The 18956-nt window shown below is 44.0% G+C and overlaps 1 protein-coding gene across 4 annotated transcripts in view; it reads right to left on the bottom strand.

The window, feature by feature from the left end:
- Positions 1-18956, bottom strand: part of KIDINS220 (kinase D interacting substrate 220) — a 157951-nt gene that overhangs the window by 18244 nt on the left and 120751 nt on the right. For 3 of the 4 annotated variants that reach the window (XM_088479499.1, XM_088479501.1, XM_088479500.1), the window contains exons 23-25: positions 3586-3764; positions 2935-3158; positions 1471-1584 (exon numbers count right to left, since the gene is read on the bottom strand). In XM_088479499.1, the coding sequence (XP_088335625.1) occupies positions 1471-1584; positions 2935-3158; positions 3586-3764 (517 nt within the window). The remainder of the gene's footprint in view (positions 1-1470; positions 1585-2934; positions 3159-3585; positions 3765-18956) is intronic. The other variant, XM_088479502.1, reaches the window with a different exon arrangement.

The raw sequence follows: 18956 nt of genomic DNA, 5'->3' as shown, positions 1-18956 counted from the left end.
AAAGAAAACTGGCAACATAAATGCTGGTTAATGTTAAATGGATAACAAACCCCAGTAGTCTCATCAGTGGTGGCATTTACACTGGACCCGTCATCAGCACAAACATAAGGTGGACATCTGTTGCGCTGAACAAAGTATTTATGCGAATGGGGATCAATTCACTAGGAACCATGAGCACTAGTCAGACAGAGCTTCACTGACATCACTGGTTCCTAGGGGTGTTGCATGGCCGGCGGTTCAAATCCCGAAAGCGGAAGCCCGGCAGAGGTGAAGATCCCGATCGCCAATTAGGCAAGTATAACTAACCCTATTCTCCACCCTAACCCTCCCTTAGGGGTGCCTAACCCTAACCTACCCAAACAGTCCACCCCCCCTCCCCATAAGTGCCTAAACCTAACTCCCTTCCCCGCAGCCTAACCCTATGCCTCCCGGGGGGTGCCTAACCCTAAGTCCCCCCGGGAGCACTAAAACCTAACCCACCCCCCCCCACGGCTGTCCGCGCCCTGCTTACCTTCGTTCGGTATGCTGGACGTCGGTCTCCCGGTGTAGGGCTAATGACAGGCGTCGGGATATTGACGCCTGTCATTAGTACCTTGCTGGGATTTGGCAGTCGGGAAGCTGGCGGTCGGTATTTAGACCGTTGGCTTCCTGGCTACATCCCGTTCCTAGAAATACCTGGTCATCCCACAAAATGGATCAGCGCATACACTCTGCTCTGCTTCATGGCTCAAGGTATACTAAGGACAAGTGTACTAAGGTAAATTGGGGACGTAGACCTGGAGCTAGAGATGTGGAGTTCCTTATTGTCCGCCTAATTCGGATTTCATAAAGAGGCAAAACTTCATCTTTCATGGACAAAAGATCATGTCATTATCAGCGCTGCTATCTACAAGACAGCGCGCCAATGTGCCACCAAATTCATCAACGGTCAGTGACACAGACTGTTCCAACAGCTGCAGCGGCTGCCGGGCTGCACGTGAGATCTCGCGACCGCCCAGTGGAACCGGCTGGGAGGTGAGACACAGGTCATCAGCACAAGGATAATGGGCTCTGGCAGGGATTCATGCTTGGTAAAGAAGCGAAGCAGGAAGATATATAGCGGCAGGATACAATGCCGCTATAATACATCTCCCCCATATTTCACATGACTCCAGCAAGCAGCTAAATGCAATTCAACCCTACTGTACTAGACACTGAAGCACACTGGCTAAAAATGTGCCACTTAAAACAAAAATTCACGTCGTCTCCCGCAGTATAACCGGCCTAGATTTAAAGCCTTGCATAAATCTAGCATCTACCCACAGAGACATACCGTTCTTATACAGATCACAAGGGTTAGCATAATTCTGACTTCCTACACTGTAAAACGCACATTCAGACAGGGGTGGTACTTGTTAAACAGGGAGAAACGCAAAAGCGAAAAGCTCCTGTACCCCGGTTAGTGCCCAATGAATGCCTCTCAATACTTACTAGGCCAGTGGTCTGGTCTCTGGAAATACTGGGTTTTACGGATGGACGTGACATGGGATGTTGGGAGTTTGGAATGTAATATCTTGGCACGTAAACATGAGGTGCAAAGAATGGCTATGGGAAAAAACAAAAATAAACAGCATGCAGGTATAAAAATAAGAAATGGTAAATATGGAAAAAAAAACACAACATGATGCAAATAAAAGAATGATAAAGGAAGCGTAACCATGAAGGAAAATAATCAATCATTAATGCAGTAAAAGAAAATAACGTATAAAAAAAAACAAAAGAAACACAGAAACCCATATTGCACAGAAACAGATCTTTTGTGAACTTGAAGATTCAACATATGTACTCTCCATCCTGAAACCAATATGAAGGGTTAAGGTGCCTACACACATGGCGACATTTTACCTGATCTGGCCGATTCCGACGCATCGGAACGACAGATCGTGTAAAATATATGTACTAATCGTGGTGCCAAAAACATCCTTCAAGATCAACTTCATCACCAAACTGTTCTTGGATGGTTGGGAGAACAATGCCTTTTCCAGCATGATGGAGCACCTTGTCATAAGGCAAAAGTGATAACTAAGTGGCTCGGGGAACAAAACATCAAAATTTTGAGTCCATGGCCAGGAAACTCCCCAGACCATAATCCCATTGAGAACTTGTGGTCAATCCTCAAGTGGCGGGTGGACAAACAAAAACCCACAAATTCTGACAAACTCCAAGCATTGATTAGACAAGAATGGGCGGCCATAAGTCAGTATGTAGCCCAGAATTTGATTGACAGGATGCCAGTGACAATTGCAGAGGTCTTGAAAAAGGGTCAACACTGCAAATGTTGACTCTTTGCATAAACTTAATGTAATTGTCAATAAAAGCCTTTGACACTTATGAAATGCTTGTATCCCAGACCATGGCGGGTGTAAGCACAGGCTACGGGACAGTACACCAGCAACGCAGAGTATAACAAAGACTTGATCAGAGGGGACGGTGCACAGCATTTGTATTTTAAAGTAAAACAATTTCCCCTCACATTGCATAACAGATATTGCTAAAAAGACATTTCAACGGACGTAGCAGGTGAAATCTGTACAAATCGCTGGCGTCAGGAAAAACTAGTGGCCAATCTAGACAGACAAAGGGAAAACTAAGTAAAATAAGCACACAGTCAAAAGTTAATAAAATCATATTGAAGGTATAATGCAAGAAAAAAATTGTTTCCAATAAGGTTTTTCCATTTAATTTTCCTTTGGGTTTTATTAATGAGTTTTGGCACACTATAACTTACATAAACTTAACAAACATGGCGGAAAGAAGCAATGATAGAGGTCGGCTCTGATATTACCGCAGTGTCCTTGGGAAAGGCCTACATGCAGCTGGGGAAGTTTGTTTTATCAACTACAGCAACATGGCCGATGTATTTCACTCTCTAAACTGTGGTTGAAAAGTACTTACCCGATTGTAGAACGGATGCTGAGGGCCGGTCATACCGCTATAGTAGCTGCTGGGTGGCTGTGGAGACATAACGCCAGCAGGGAAAGGCCCATTAAATGAGGAGGAGGAGCAGACCGAGGGCGGCTGGCTAAACACTGAGGTTGCCCTGGGTGGAGCGTCTTGCAAGGGCAAGGTGGGATAGGAGAAACCCCCGATATTCATCTGGTCCCTGGCAGCACGCACGTCTGGAAAAATGGACATGTTCCATTATCATAAGCACAATTGCGTCATGGCTACAGTCACAGAACATAGATCAGCATAAACCTCAGAGACTGAAGGAAATTTCTGCATCACATGACATTTATGCATCTCAGCTTCATTCAATGGGTTATTCATCATTGTGACAACACATTATAGCCACCAACGCACGCGAAAACTAAGGACAGTAAAGATTTACAGGAGATCACATTATCGTAAAACGAGGGACATAATTACTATACGAAGGACATAACCGATATGAAGTGATCCACAACATAACCCTTCCGTGTCCAATAACTTCTGTGCAGACACCACCGGATGTATTAAACACAAGACTAAATGGATAGTATGAAATAGTCTTTAGCTACCAAAGCAATATTCCTTTGCTACACTGTTTATTAAAGTTCTATTTACCTGCAATGATTTCCCGAAGTTTTGGATCCAAATTAACTGTACATGGTAAGAAGGTCTTAACGTCTCGTGCCACCAGCACTGGCGTCCTGGATGAAAGGAAGACTTCAAAATTTCTAATGTCACCATCAATTTCGAGTAATGGTTCCACATCTTTTGTGGTGGGGATATTTTTGGAAATTCTGAAAAGAAAAAAAAAAAAATGTAAGAATCAGTTGGGTAAATGCAAACTCAAGAACTTCAAATTAGATTGCTCTGCCTACATATATTATATGTGCACATTAAACTGGCCTTTATATCAATCTGATTGACGAGACTCCTATGTCGCCCACACAATAGATACATTAACATCCCTTCAAGAAGGATTTATGTTGCAATACACAAGACATGAAACTAACTACAAGCTAATCTGTTTAATTACAGGTCATGCTCAATGTAAAGGGCGTGGACAGCGACTTCTGATGTCCTGGCCTGCACCATGAGGCACTTTGGTTTTAATGTGGATCAGTAACAAAAAAACAACTATGTTTCAAAAAACTACCACAAACTACACAGGCATCCCAGTAACAATTTGTTCCACTGGCGCTGTATGCAAATGAGAGATTGCAGGCACTGCAGTAGTAACATAAATGGTATATTATTTATAGTCACAACCACATATGGAAAAGAATAAAAACAAAAACTAGTTTGTAGATAAATACATGATTTGCTGCTAGTTATCACCAGCCCTATTCTAGGAGCAAAACGTACGCCAAAAAACACGTGCATTTACGCAAATAGCCAAGTCTGCATAGCCAGCAATTGCGTCGACAGGCCCTCTTTGAAAACTTGCCTATTTGAGAACGGCTAACTTCCGTCTCTTCAGGCGTAAGCGGAGATGTGAGCAAAAAACTCGCCACTCTGCAATGCGTGTGCTGAGTTCCAGGACAGGTGCGGTGTGAGAAGACACAAGACACGCCAACAGGACAATGTTCAACTGTGCATTAGCTCCGTAATGCTGATATCAGTGAGACCCCCTGAAAAATATCATGGAGCCCAGGGGGCAAATTTACTAATGTGAGTTTTAGAAGTGGAGATGTTGCCCGTAACAACCAGATTCTAGCGATTCTCTTCTAGAAGGTGCTAGTTAAATTTTAAGTAGAACCTGATTGGTTGCTATGGGCAACATCTCCACTTCTAAAAACTCTCACTTTAGTAAATATACCCCCAAGTGTAAGTTTGAGTTATACACAAAGCTGAGTACTAAGAACTACTCAAGTCTAATCCTTAACAAGCTTTTGGCATTGCTCTATCCCCGCATCACCCTGTTGGTCCTATGTCTATATAATATTAGCCATTCCACTGACTTTAGAGCCAAAAATGGAAACATCCTTAATAGAAGCTTCAAAATAAATATTTTTTATTTGCCTGTTTGACTTGCTGCAGATAATTCCCTTATCCATTACTGATTTACATTACTTGGTGAAAGCTGTACAATATGTAGAGCACAGGTTCTCAAACTCGGTCCTCAGCACCCCAAACAGTGCATGTTTTCCAGGTCTCCTCCCAGAATCGCAAGTGAAATAATTAGCTCCACCTGCGGATCTTTTAAAATGTGTCCGTGTTTAATGAATACACCTGTGTACCTGCTGGGTGACCTGGAAAACGTGACGTGTGTTAGAGTTTGAGAACCACTGATGTAGAGGATACATAGGTAGTTGCTCATAGCTCGGACACTTACATCATATGGTGAGAAAGCACTGTTGCCCGAGACCACAATCAATGTGTGAAAACCATGGAACCACGATCGCACCTGTCAATTCCATTGAACGTTAACAAGTTCTAGAGGAATCTAAAGAAGAGTATGAATTTTGGATAAAACGGACCCTTTCGCTGCAGTAGACTCGCAGTTGCTTTAATCAGCAAACATATTGTGTAAACAGATGAACCATTCAACACAAATATTGTTTAGCATTTGCACATTCTTGAAAAAAAATAAAAATGGAACAGATCGTGCCCAAAACATGGGCTACTGAGGCACAGAAATGAGCAACAGTAGGAATGAAAAATTAAAGAATATTTAACGAGTTTTTGAGCAATAAGCAGTAATGTTTATAGCTAGACCAGTAAATCCAACTTTAACTACCGAGCAATAACAGCTACAAAAGGGAGCAAAAAAAAAATATAGATGGCTGCAAAATGTGCAAAGCAAGCAGTCCACTTGTGCTGACTCTATCCAATTCCCTTTGTTACAGAGCGGGGGTCACGGAATATAGCCTAGCACAAATAAGTCTATTAAAGAAAAACAACTTCATTGGAGTAGTAACAAACAATTTTCTAAGGCACAGATTTCGGATAGTCAGAAACCCAAAGACAATGTGCTCGTCTGCTGTACAATGTATATACTGTGTAGGGGGCTCTACGTAGTGGTGGACACAAGCGTAACATGGGCACAAAATATACAACAAATGTTTTGCGAGTTGCTGAGTTGGCCGTGTCTGAAGGTGAGTCTAGCTCTGCAACGATATCCTAGGAACCAGTTTTATACCAGGGGGGATAGTATATGAGAATATATGTGCCTGGCCAATGCAAGGGGAGAGCAAAAGTATACACGCCTGACTTACGCAGGAGAGAACAGTAGTATATGTGCCTGGTGTATACCAGGAGAGAACAGTAGTATATGCGCCAGGTGTATACCAGGAGAGAACAGTAGTATATGCGCCAGGTTTATGCCAGGAGAGAACAGTAGTATATGCGCCAGGTTTATGCCAGGAGAGAACAGTAGTATATGCGCCAGGTTTATGCCAGGAGAGAACAGTAGTATATGCGCCTGGTTTATGCCAGGAGAGAACAGTAGTATATGCGCCAGGTTTATACCAGGAGAGAACAGTAGTATATGCGCCAGGTTTATACCAGGAGAGAACAGTAGTATATGCGCCAGGTTTATACCAGGAGAGAACAGTAGTATATGCGCCAGGTTTATACCAGGAGAGAACAGTAGTATATGCGCCTGGTTTATACCAGGAGAGAACAGTAGTATATGCGCCTGGTTTATACCAGGAGAGAACAGTAGTATATGCGCCTGGTTTATACCAGGAGAGAACAGTAGTATATGCGCCTGGTTTATACCAGGAGAGAACAGTAGTATATGCGCCTGGTTTATACCAGGAGAGAACAGTAGTATATGCGCCTGGTTTATACCAGGAGAGAACAGTAGTATATGCGCCTGGTTTATACCAGGAGAGAACAGTAGTATATGCGCCTGGTTTATACCAGGAGAGAACAGTAGTATATGCGCCTGGTTTATACCAGGAGAGAACAGTAGTATATGCGCCTGGTTTATACCAGGAGAGAACAGTAGTATATGCGCCTGGTTTATACCAGGAGAGAACAGTAGTATATGCGCCTGGTTTATACCAGGAGAGAACAGTAGTATATGCGCCTGGTTTATACCAGGAGAGAACAGTAGTATATGCGCCAGGTTTATACCAGGAGAGAACAGTAGTATATGCGCCAGGTTTATGCCAGGAGAGAACAGTAGTATATGTGCCAGGTTTATGCCAGGAGAGAACAGTAGTATATGCGCCTGGTTTATACCAGGAGAGAACAGTAGTATATGCGCCTGGTTTATACCAGGAGAGAACAGTAGTATATGCGCCTGGTTTATACCAGGAGAGAACAGTAGTATATGCGCCTGGTTTATACCAGGAGAGAACAGTAGTATATGCGCCTGGTTTATACCAGGAGAGAACAGTAGTATATGCGCCTGGTTTATACCAGGAGAGAACAGTAGTATATGCGCCTGGTTTATACCAGGAGAGAACAGTAGTATATGCGCCTGGTTTATACCAGGAGAGAACAGTAGTATATGCGCCTGGTTTATACCAGGAGAGAACAGTAGTATATGCGCCTGGTTTATACCAGGAGAGAACAGTAGTATATGCGCCTGGTTTATACCAGGAGAGAACAGTAGTATATGCGCCTGGTTTATACCAGGAGAGAACAGTAGTATATGCGCCAGGTTTATACCAGGAGAGAACAGTAGTATATGCGCCAGGTTTATGCCAGGAGAGAACAGTAGTATATGTGCCAGGTTTATGCCAGGAGAGAACAGTAGTATATGAGTCTGGTTTATGCCAGGAGAGAACAGTAGTATATGAGTCTGGTTTATGCCAGGAGAGAACAGTAGTATATGAGTCTGGTTTATGCCAGGAGAGAACAGTAGTATATGAGTCTGGTTTATGCCAGGAGAGAACAGTAGTATATGAGTCTGGTTTATGCCAGGAGAGAACAGTAGTATATGAGTCTGGTTTATGCCAGGAGAGAACAGTAGTATATGAGTTTGGTTTATGCCAGGAGAGAACAGTAGTATATGCGTCTGGTTTATACCAGGAGAGAACAGTAGTATATGCGTCTGGTTTATACCAGGAGAGAACAGTACAGGTTGAGTCTCCAATATCCAAATATTCCGAAATACAGAATTATTTTGGCATGACTCAGATAATGAAACCTTTGATTTTTGATGGTTCAATGTACACAAACTTAAGGCACAAATTATTAAAAATATTGTATAAAATTACCTTCAGACTGTGTGTATATGAAACATAAATGAATTTCATTTCTGTACACAAACATTGCTTGAGCCACAAAATTATTGAAAATATTGTATAAAATTACCTGCAGGCTGTGTGTATAAGGTGTATATAACACAAATGCATTCTGTGTGTATATTTGGGTCCCATTCCCAAGATATTTCATTATGATATGCAAATATTCCAAAATACGGAATATTCCGTTATCCAAAATACCCCTGGTCCCAAGCAATTTCAATATGGGAGACTCAACCCGTAGTATATGTCCCTGGTTTATTCCAGGAGAGAACAGTAGTATATGTGCCTGGTTTATGCCAGTGAGATAACTAATATATGTGCCAGGTTTATGCCAAAAGAGAACAGTAGCATATATGCTCCTGGTTTATGCCAGTGAGATAACTGTAGTATATGCTCCTGGTTTATGCCAGGAGAGAACAGTAGTATATGTGCCTGTTTTATGCCAAGAGAGAATAGTAGTATATGCGCTTGTTTTATGCCAGGAGAGAAAAGAGCATCTCCATGAAACAATTTCTTTTGTACAGAGCCAATGGGGTCAATAATTAAAGCAAGTGATGTCTGGGATGAACAGAACATGATGAGTTAGGTCACAGGAACATGTAATGATCATCACTTATCACAAAAAGTAAAAAATATTATATACGAAAAAGGGCTAATTGAGCAAATTGACAAATCACTGTAACCTACAGCAAACCAATCAGATGTTAGTTTTCATTATCCTGAACGCACTTGAAGCCCGAGAGCTGATTGGTTGCTATACTTTACAGTAGCAGTCGACAGATGCTGGAGAAAATATATTAGATCTCCTACAAAGGAAAATGTGCCGGTATTGCATATTGCAACCCAATCAAGTTCTAGCTATCATGGTCTAGAACTACTAGATAAAGGAGAGCTAGAATCTGATTGGTTGGTAAGGACAACACCTCCAATCTTCCATTTTAGAAGTTTTAATACAACTAGTCTCTTTCTTTGGAGTCGAGCGCTCAGTTACTACTTATTTGGGCTGTCTATAGCACAGTAAACCTGCGTGCAATGTCAGCCAATCACTGTGCATGTAGCTTTCTCATAATCACTAGGACAGCGGCCAAACACTCAGTAGATATTGGAAAGACAGCATAGGAATGGTACAGGAGATGAATGGACAACAACGAGCTTTATTATGAGGTATGGTGAACAGCCACCATATAATATGCTTGACCTACATGCTATATAAATAGGGAGATCATATGGTCTATCAAGTGCGCGTTATGGTGTCTTTAAATTTAGTGTCAAGAATTTGGTGACCACATTTTCCCACAGAACTGCTAATTAACCAGAGTTCCTGTGTTAAAGAAGACACTACTGATAACGTGGGCATCTGGCGTTCCTTTCAGTTCGATCTCTCAAGTCCCATTTAATTGAATATAGTGGTAGGAGGAGGCGGAGAATAGTATTTTCCCATCTGGAGTCGGAAATGCACCAAATCCAAAAGAGATAAGACGTCAAAGACTGGAATGAAAACCCCCAGCTGAGGAGTCACATGAAGCGTATTAGCTTTCCTCTAATACCAGGCCTGCTAAAACCTGTTAGCACAAAGCACAATACAACCATTGTTGATAGGGGACGAAAATGAACTGAAATAAGGAGGTCAAACGTCTAAGCAGTCCGCAGAAATTAAGAAGCATAAAGTAGGAAAATATGTAGAAGTATATAATCTATTATCCTAAATGTTTAGGTCTTAAAGGCTCCCTGATAAGGGATTTTCTGCACTATGCCTGAAATCTGCTTACTCTAGTAAAATAAATTCTTCCTGTCTAATTAAAATGTGATGGGCAGGAGACGTACACTGAGAATCCTTCCTGATTTCATATCTGTGTACATTAGCATGATTAGGAGCTGCCCTGCTGCCTATTAGGCTGATATAACAGCAGCCATCGGCTGGAGGTACAGGTGGACCTAGAGGCCAAATTATCATTACAACTGTAGAGGAGTGATTGATAATAATATTATTATTATTCTGTGCATTTTAAATGAAGCTATGGAAGTAAATACATTTTTATTTTATTTCCTTCTAAAAAAAATTTTATACATCGTCCCTTTGAAGTAACAAAAAATTAGGCAGGTGTCTGTGGGCAAAGCAATATTCGAGATAATTTACAAAAGATCAAAACAGCAGCACAAATCCTTTTGTACAATGCACCCGGTTTCAGTAGCCGGCTACTAGGTGGATTTGCGGGACCTGCTTGGGTGCAGTCTTTGGAACTGACCTGTAGGTGCAGGGCCGGCCCAAGCATAATTTTTTTGGTAAGCGGATATAAATTTTGGCGCCCCTTGTTGAAATAAAGCCTCATATTTCGGTGTGTGAAATATCGGGAGTGCATGTAACAATGTAACAATGACAAAATGGAAACTATAGATCAAAATACCAGCTTTATATACACATGGCTATAAGTTAATACTATACTCAGTGGCGTCACTAAGAGTGGTGTAACCGAGTGTAGTAACTAATGGTGTCACCCCACATGGACCTTCTCCTGCATCAGAAAATACAGAAGGCCTGATTCAGAGCCGCTCGTAAGCGGCCGCTCGTTCGCTCTGAGCGATGTTCGCATAACTGCGCATGCGTATGGGTCTTAATGCGCATGCGCAAACCAGTCATTGCGGTCGAAAATCGTGCGCTCGCAAAACAGCGAGGGGCTGCTAATGTGATTGACAGAATGTACCGTTTGTGGGTGGTAACGGGAAGGTGCTTGAAAACGGGGGAGTGGAGATCCGAACGCAGGCGTGCCAAACGGTCAAAAGGGCGTGTAATGTGAGTGCATAATTAGTAAAGGAGCGTCATCGACCTCGTCACTTGGTTGTCTTTTAGCCTGAACTTCTCGCAGTGATAGCGGTAAGAAAAACCTACCACAAGCACTGCGAGCAGTTCAGCTGCCTTTCGATGTACCCAATTAATCTACTAAATACCGGTGACGGCAAAGGTGTGTCTTTACAAAATAGCGAGCGCATTTTTCGTTCGCTCGCTCGCTCAGACATAGAGGTGTCAACAAACCGCAAAGAGCGAGCGCTCAATTTAAATAGCCGGCCCCTTTTTTGGAACGACCGTCCGCAAATAGCGTCCGGCTCTGAATCAGGCCCAGAATCCTTAGTAATAATATACAATGGACCCAAAAGAGGGGAAAAAAAAAAACACACACATTAACCTCCACTGTGTGGGCCCCACGTGATAAATAAAAAACATATACATAGGCTTTGCATGAAAAAAACACATACATAGGCCCCACATGAAAATAATAAAGCGCAGAGGCTCCACATTTAAAAAAAATCACAACACATTCTGCCCCCACGTAAAAATAAAACAGATATCGCTTTGCAGAAAAAAAATGCACATAGATCCCCACATGAGAAAACACCACACACATTAGCATCCACATAAAAGTAATAAAACATATAGGATTTGCATGACAAAAAAAAAACCCACCACACATAGGCCCCTACATGAAAATAATGAAACACACACATAGATACATACACAGACAGCCACATAAAAATGTATGAAGTGTTAAAGGGCCCCTATACAGCAGGACCACCTTGGGTGTTAAGCTACAAATACACCCTAAGAAACATATTCAGGGAGAGGGAGACAACCAGTGGGTGACAGGGAGAGGGTGACAGCACTAGGTGACAGGGAGTGGGTGACAGAGAGAGGGTGACAGGGAGAGGATGATGACAGGGTGAGGGTGACAGAGAGAATGACGACAGGGTGAGGGGGCGACAGCATTAGGTGACAGACAGAGGGTGACAGGGAAAAAGTGATGACGGGGAGAGGGTGAAAGCACTAGGTGACAGGGAGAGGGTGACAGAGAGAGGGTGACAGCAGTGGGTGATGCCAAGAGACAGTGAAAGCAGTGGGCGACAGGAAGAAAATGAACAATGGGTGAAAGCACTAGGTGACAGAGGGTGATGACAGAGGGTGACAGCACTAGGTGACGGGAGGGTGACGACAGGGAGAGGGTAACAGCACTGGGTGAGAGGGGGAGGGTGACAGCACTAGGTGACAGAGGGTGATGACAGGTAGAGGGTGACGGAGAGGGTGACAGGGAGAGGGTGACAACAGGGAGAGGGTGGCAGTACTAGGTGACAGGGAGAGGGTGGCAGTACTAGGTGACAGGGAGAGGGTGGCAGTACTAGGTGACAGGGAGAGGGTGACAACAGGGAGAGGGTGGCAGTACTAGGTTACAGGGAGAGGGTGGCAGTACTAGGTGACAGGGAGAGGGTGGCAGTACTAGGTGACAGGGAGAGGGTGGCAGTACAAGGTGACAGGGAGAGGGTGGCAGTACAAGGTGACAGGGAGAGGGTGGCAGTACAAGGTGACAGGGAGAGGGTGGCAGTACAAGGTGACAGGGAGAGGGTGACGCCAGGAGACGGTGACAGCTGTGGGTGACAGGGAAAGAAAGAATGACCAATGGGTGACAGTGACAGGGTGATGACAGGAAGAGGGTGACGGCCAGTGCATGAAAAATACAAAAGATATTAAATTGTCTTACCTGGGACTGCAGCGCGTGGATGGATCCTCCTAACCTGGGAATTCACGCCGAGGATGGTCATGAGTTCGTGACGTCAGATCCCCGGCGTCCAAGCAGCAGCACAGCCAGAGGAAGCTGGGGTTGGAGGGGAGGAGCGGGGAGGAGCAGGGAGAGCATGGCCCCTCCTCCTCTTCCAGCCAGTCACAGACTCTTAAGCTGTGTCACTCTGAGGGGAAGGAGCTCAGGAGAGGGGAGGAGAAGAGAGCGGCCACTCCTCCCCCACCAGCCGTGCCCGGCCTGCTGTCAATCAACAAAGTATGGGCCGATGTTCCGGCAGCGGCTGTGGCTGGCTGCCGCTGCGCAGCGGCATGAGTCAGTGTGACTCATTGTAACTCCGGCGGCTTTGGGGGACAGCGGCAGGACAGATGACGCCCTTACAACTTGGTGCTGTACGCGGCTGCGTACTCGGCGTAATGGGCCGGCCGGCCCTGTGTGTACCCGTGGTTTCGGAGCATGCACAATTTGGAAAATCACAAGATCCACTCAGCAAAGGGACTTGCCTTAATCTCTGCAACAGCCGCACTGTGCATTGTCACTGGTACATTGTAATGGGTTTACAGACTGGAATCAAAATATTATCTTATGTATCCCCCCACCAGTGTAATTTATGTGCATCTTGTCATTCAGTTACATTCCCCTGTATTTAAAATACTCATTACTCAGCATGCCTTGCATGGGACTCAAACTCTCAACTTTATGTACTACAATAACACACCTAAGATGTGGGGCTTTTTGCTCCTGTGTAAATAACCTTGCATTTCCAACTTTATGAAGCTAGTTGTAATGGTCAGTTTAATGGTCAGTTTGAACCATTGCATCTAAGCTGATCTATGTAGTGTCTGGCTGTGTCTGGCTGTGTGTGGCTGCACACTACATTGATCTGCTTAGCTGCAATGGTTTAAACTGACCATTACACCTAGCTCCATATATGTAGAATTACCAGTCTTTATACGTATGAAGGAGCAAAGAGCTCAATGTGTTGTCTGCCTGTAGTACCTGAGCTTAAAACTTTGAATCCCGGGTAAAACATGTTGAGAAAAATGTGTTTTAAATACAGAGGTATTTAACTGAATGTGCACATATCTCCTGTATGAACCTTTTGCCCTGCCCCTCAAAACATCATCCAATGAAACATCATTCAATTGCCACATTATTTCACACCAATTGTAAGTGTTAATTGTGAGACAATACATCCTGAAATTTGGCCTAGTGCGATAAGGAACTAATGCAGGAAACTCAAACCATACCCATTTTATGGTCATATATAAAGAATTTGAATCCGTATAATCCTTGCGCTCTAAGTAAAATGTTATAATTTTCTAACGCAATCATTTATCCAGAAAAACCTGTATAAGTTTAAAAATTGCTTTAAAAAAGCAACCTTATGCTGGGTACACACTGCTAGATACATTGGCCAATCAATTGATCAACCAATATATTGTGGGCGTCGGCCAGTGTGTACCAGCGATAAGTCTGTGAACAACGTAGTTCCGACAAATCACGCCGCCCGCCCCGTAAGCTTGCAGCAGAGGCCGCAGGGAGCGGGACCCGTGACCAGATGACAGATGATGGTTGGTCAGTGTGTATGAAGAACTATCATCTGTAGATATATCTTTTAGGTGTGTACCCACTACCCAGCAGGAGCCACGCCCTGTGCAGCGAGGGACACGGATGCCCCAAAACTCACGGGTGGCTTTGCCGCGCCGACTGAAAAGGAGGCATGGCATAATAACCATAGGCCACGCCCAGGGCTGGCCCTAGCCCAAATTTTTTGGTAAGCGAGTATTTTTTTTGGCGCCCCCCCCTATGCAGTGCCCCTTTTACAGTGCCCCCGGTAGTGGTCCCCCCAGTGCAGTGCCCCTTGTGCCTCCAATATAGTGCCCCAGTAGTACTCCTCCCCCCCCCATGCAGTGCCCCCAGTAGTGGTACCTCCCTATGCAGTGCCCATTATATAGTGCCCCTAGTAATAGTCCCCCCTCTTGTAGTGCCCACAGTAGTATTCCCCCCCCCTTGTAGTGCCCCAGTAGTATTCCCCCCTGTAGTGCTCCCAGTAGTATTCCCCCCCCCTTGTAGTGCCCCTAGTAGTATTCCCCCCCTTGTAGTGCTCCCAGTAGTCCCCCCCCCCTTGTAGTGCCCCCAGTAGTAATCCGCCCCCCCCCCCCCCCCAGCCGTAGAGACATAATAAAAAAATAAAACACTTACCTGACACCCGCTCCTGGTCCCACCGCCGAGATCAGCTCCTCCGTCCGCCGCTTTGCATTATGGGAGTGACGCCTCACTCCCATTACCCACTGCGGGAGCCGGAAGATGTCCGGCTCCGGCAGTGGGAGCAGCAGCTGATGAGAGTCTGTCAGACTCTCATCAGCTGCTAAAGCAAACACACAGCTGCCGGCTCCGGCGGCTGTGTGTTTGTGCTGAGTAGCGCTGACCGAACTCCATCCGGTCAGCGCTACACACGCGGTGCAGCTGTGTCACAGAGACACAGTCTGCACTGCGGCCCGCATGGTACGCAGCTGAGGCGCCCTTCACTATGTGGCGCCTTACGCAGCTGCGTACCAGGAGAACCGGCCCTGTGTAGGTGAATACAAGGGCTGGGGAGAGTCTAATCTTGTATTAAAGGGTGTAAGAAGGAGCACTTTATCCGTACATAAGGGCCATTATTTTGTATTGTCCCTATACTTACAATTAGACGCAATGTAATACAGATCTTTAAACACACCAAAGTGACGCATAAAATACAGACATCATAAATTAGGAAATACTGAGCATTATTTTAGAAAAAAATCGTAAAAAAAAGTGAAAATAAATGAGGGGATGGTTCCTAGAGAGATACAAGGTCAAACTTCCATGTGATGTTTTTGCCATATGTACCCTGGAACAGTGAGAAATCTGCAGGAGTATTTCCAAAAGTACTTTACGTATCCGCTGTGGAAAAGTATAGAAGCATTGTAGCAGGTCTGCAGATTTTATGCTTAGTAATGACGTTTGTCTCATTCTACTGATCCTGTACTACCCCAAAGATGTACGGCTCCATCTAGAAGCCCCATTGCGGTTCATGTCTACTTGGAAGATTGGTTCCTTTTAATCTAGGTAGATTCTGCATAAACACACACACACACATTACAATTGTACCGATACTTGTAAATGCACATTTTCTCTCATGTCTACATTATGTCAGCCATATCATCTATAAATGAGTCATGATGCCAGCGGCTAGGACACGCTCACTGAACTCTTGTGGTCCTCTGTCAGTAGCGGATCATTCAACACAGGCTACTGATTGCCTTTCAATAATTAGGGGTGTGGTATGAAAAGTTGACATTCAGAATGTCGAAAAGGTCTTCAGGTCGACATTTATCATGTCAACACCCTAAACCTAACAATACGCACAACACTTAAAATGTTGGCATTAGGAACAGGTCAACATTTCTGAATGTCAACATACTGGTTGTCGACCTAAAAGTCCATGTCAACATTCAGAACCTGTCATTCTGCATAGAATTGTGACCTTATTCCACAGAAATATCTACCATTATCCCTCAGAATTTGGCTTGTAATGTTCCCTCTGGATATCCTCTATCATTTTTGCACCACCTGAAATTCCCCCTTACTATACCTCATCCATACACAGAGCCCTATGCCCTTGCAGTGCTAGTGACAGACTGTAAATTCCACATTACAAATACACTGCAGAACGGCCTATTCCGTCGCAGAGGGTGATTTGTGTGAAATAACGGTAGCCTATAACGTTACTCATCTCTACATGATATTAGGGTCACAACTAGCACACTCCAACAGTTACATTAAAGACATAAAGAACAAAAGCTTTTATTAAGAATAGTAAATTAATATTTTATTCAGACTGTACTATTAGGGGCATACCCAATTCTGCGGCTAACTGTAGACCTATTCAATCAGGTTCTGTATCCCCTACGCGTTAATCCCCGAGGGGGAACTTTTCCTTGCAGCCTTAGGAGATGTGAGGAGGTCTGCATTAAAGTGCACCTTCTTAGATTAAGGGGGCCTATTCATCAACACTAAAATAAAGTTTTTGAGGACATTTTCCTTAAATAACGTTATTTTGGTATTCATGAACAGACTTAGCACAGGAGATATCACAGATATCTCCTTGCTAAGTTCCCCTGCGTTAATTTCCACACTCCCCATACATTAGTATGGGGATGTGGAAATTGTGGTATTCATCAAATTCCGAAAATTATGAATTTTCGGAATTTGATGCAGTTACTATTCGCCACTGTGAGGTGGCGAATAGCAGAATCGACTTACCTGTATCCGCGTGTGCAGGTACCCCGACAAGTCCCTCCGCCGCTCTGCTCCGTCCTCAGGCTCCGGAGGCTGGTTGGACATGTGTGTTCCCCAGCAGAGCACAAGAAAGAGTTGAAAAAAAAAATAAGTTTTTTTTTCTTTTTCTAATCTGTCATGTGGTCTGCTGGGAAGCCACATGACAGACCAGCAGGACGGAGCCGGAGGCTGCTGCGCGGACAGGTAAGTCGGGGGGGGGGGGGGGGGGTCTACAGATGTAACAGCGCATGCGCAGCACTGTTTCCAGATGCGATAAGGTAGTGTAGGCAGGGAAAAGTATCTATTTCCCGAAAAGCTGTCATCGCAAAAATGACAGCTTTTCGGAATAGATACTTATGGAGAGGTGGAATGATGAATTCCACCTATAATTAGGTAGAACTCCATGCGAGTTCTAAACCTTATTATCTCCATCGAATTTTTAGGTTTAATGAATAGGCCCCTAAATGTGCAGGGAAACCCATAGATTATATGGAATCTGTGTGTTACTGAGTGCAGCATAGAAAATGCTGAATAATTAAATAGCTCTTGGCCTGGAAAATTAAGCTTTTCTCTCTGCCTACTTGGATATGCCCCATAATATTAGATTTAAAATAAAAAAAACTTCTTGACAATTACACTTTAAAGACTAAAGGCTCATACGCTCCATGAGCGATATCGTTAAATGTTTTCCCTTGAACTGCCGGGTTTAATGTCGGGAACGACATTGAGCAAACACACTGAACGATATGGTTTAGTGACGTCACCCGCCACATCCCTGAACTTGAAGAATCTGACGATACCGCCAGATTGCCCTGCAAGCTCAGGCGATGGAAGACATAGTTAACGATCTGCGGCAGTGCGCAAAATTAACGAATATCATGCACACACTGGACAATATTGAACGCGATGAACGATATCATTATCGCCCACTTTATGGTCTAGTGTGTGTGACGCTTTAGGGGGTCTATGTACTAAGCCTTGGATAGAGATAGTGGATGGAGATAAAGTACCAACCAATCAGCTTGTGCCATTTTTTTCAGTCTTTTAAAGTGACAGGAGCTGATTGGTTAGTACTTTATCGCCATGCACTTTCTCCAAGGCTTAGTACATAGACCCCCTACATCCATCACGTAACTAAAAACCTTAAAAGCGATTTTCCCAAATACTGTCTGGTTGAGGAAAGGGAATCCTGCACATCCCAGCTGCTGTGAAACCAAGTCACTGCATGCTGGAACTTCTAGTTCCACAACTGTCTATTGCATATATCTAGCAGTTCTACAACAAACGGAGACTGAAGCAGACAGTGGAACGTGTAGGTCCTGAGCAGCCAGATTGCTACACATGAGAAAAATGTATTTCAGTACATGCAATTCAAAATGACAGCAGCCAAAAGGCCAAACTGCTGCTCAGAATATTCATAGACAGTACTGGAGTATCTACAGGCTACACAGAATGCAATGTACATATGCTCATTAAATAAATTAGCTTTCACCAACAGCTTGGCTTATTAAAAGATGGCTGCAAGGTCGCAAAACAGGCATGGCATAGGTCCCCTAGTATCTGCCTAGTAGCCCAGGGCAGAGCGGCAGATTACATATTGCATCAACGTGTCACGTGATCTCGTTTCAGAAGGGTAATTGTCAACTCAAATTAAGTTTATTTTATTTTTTATATTATTTGTATATACCAGAGTCCAGCCGCTCATCTCAGTAAGACAGCATTTAACCATATACTCATTCTCTGTCTCACGTGCTTGGAATGGTAACTATCCCAGAGTTGCCTTGTCAGTCATTTCTATGAAAAATAAATAAACAAGAACTAGGACATACAGGTAGCGGACACAGGCGAGAAGACATCATCTGTGTTAGGGGCTCAGGCAATAGAAGGGCAGCTTTGTCGCCTTTCAGATATACTCCTA

This window comes from Taudactylus pleione, unplaced genomic scaffold, assembly GCF_031769625.1.
Source record: "Taudactylus pleione unplaced genomic scaffold, aTauple2 ptg000238l, whole genome shotgun sequence".
Classification (NCBI taxonomy): domain Eukaryota; kingdom Metazoa; phylum Chordata; class Amphibia; order Anura; family Myobatrachidae; genus Taudactylus; species Taudactylus pleione.
The sequence above is the reverse complement of the archived record's forward strand: the minus strand, read 5'-3'. Positions and strand labels throughout refer to the sequence as shown.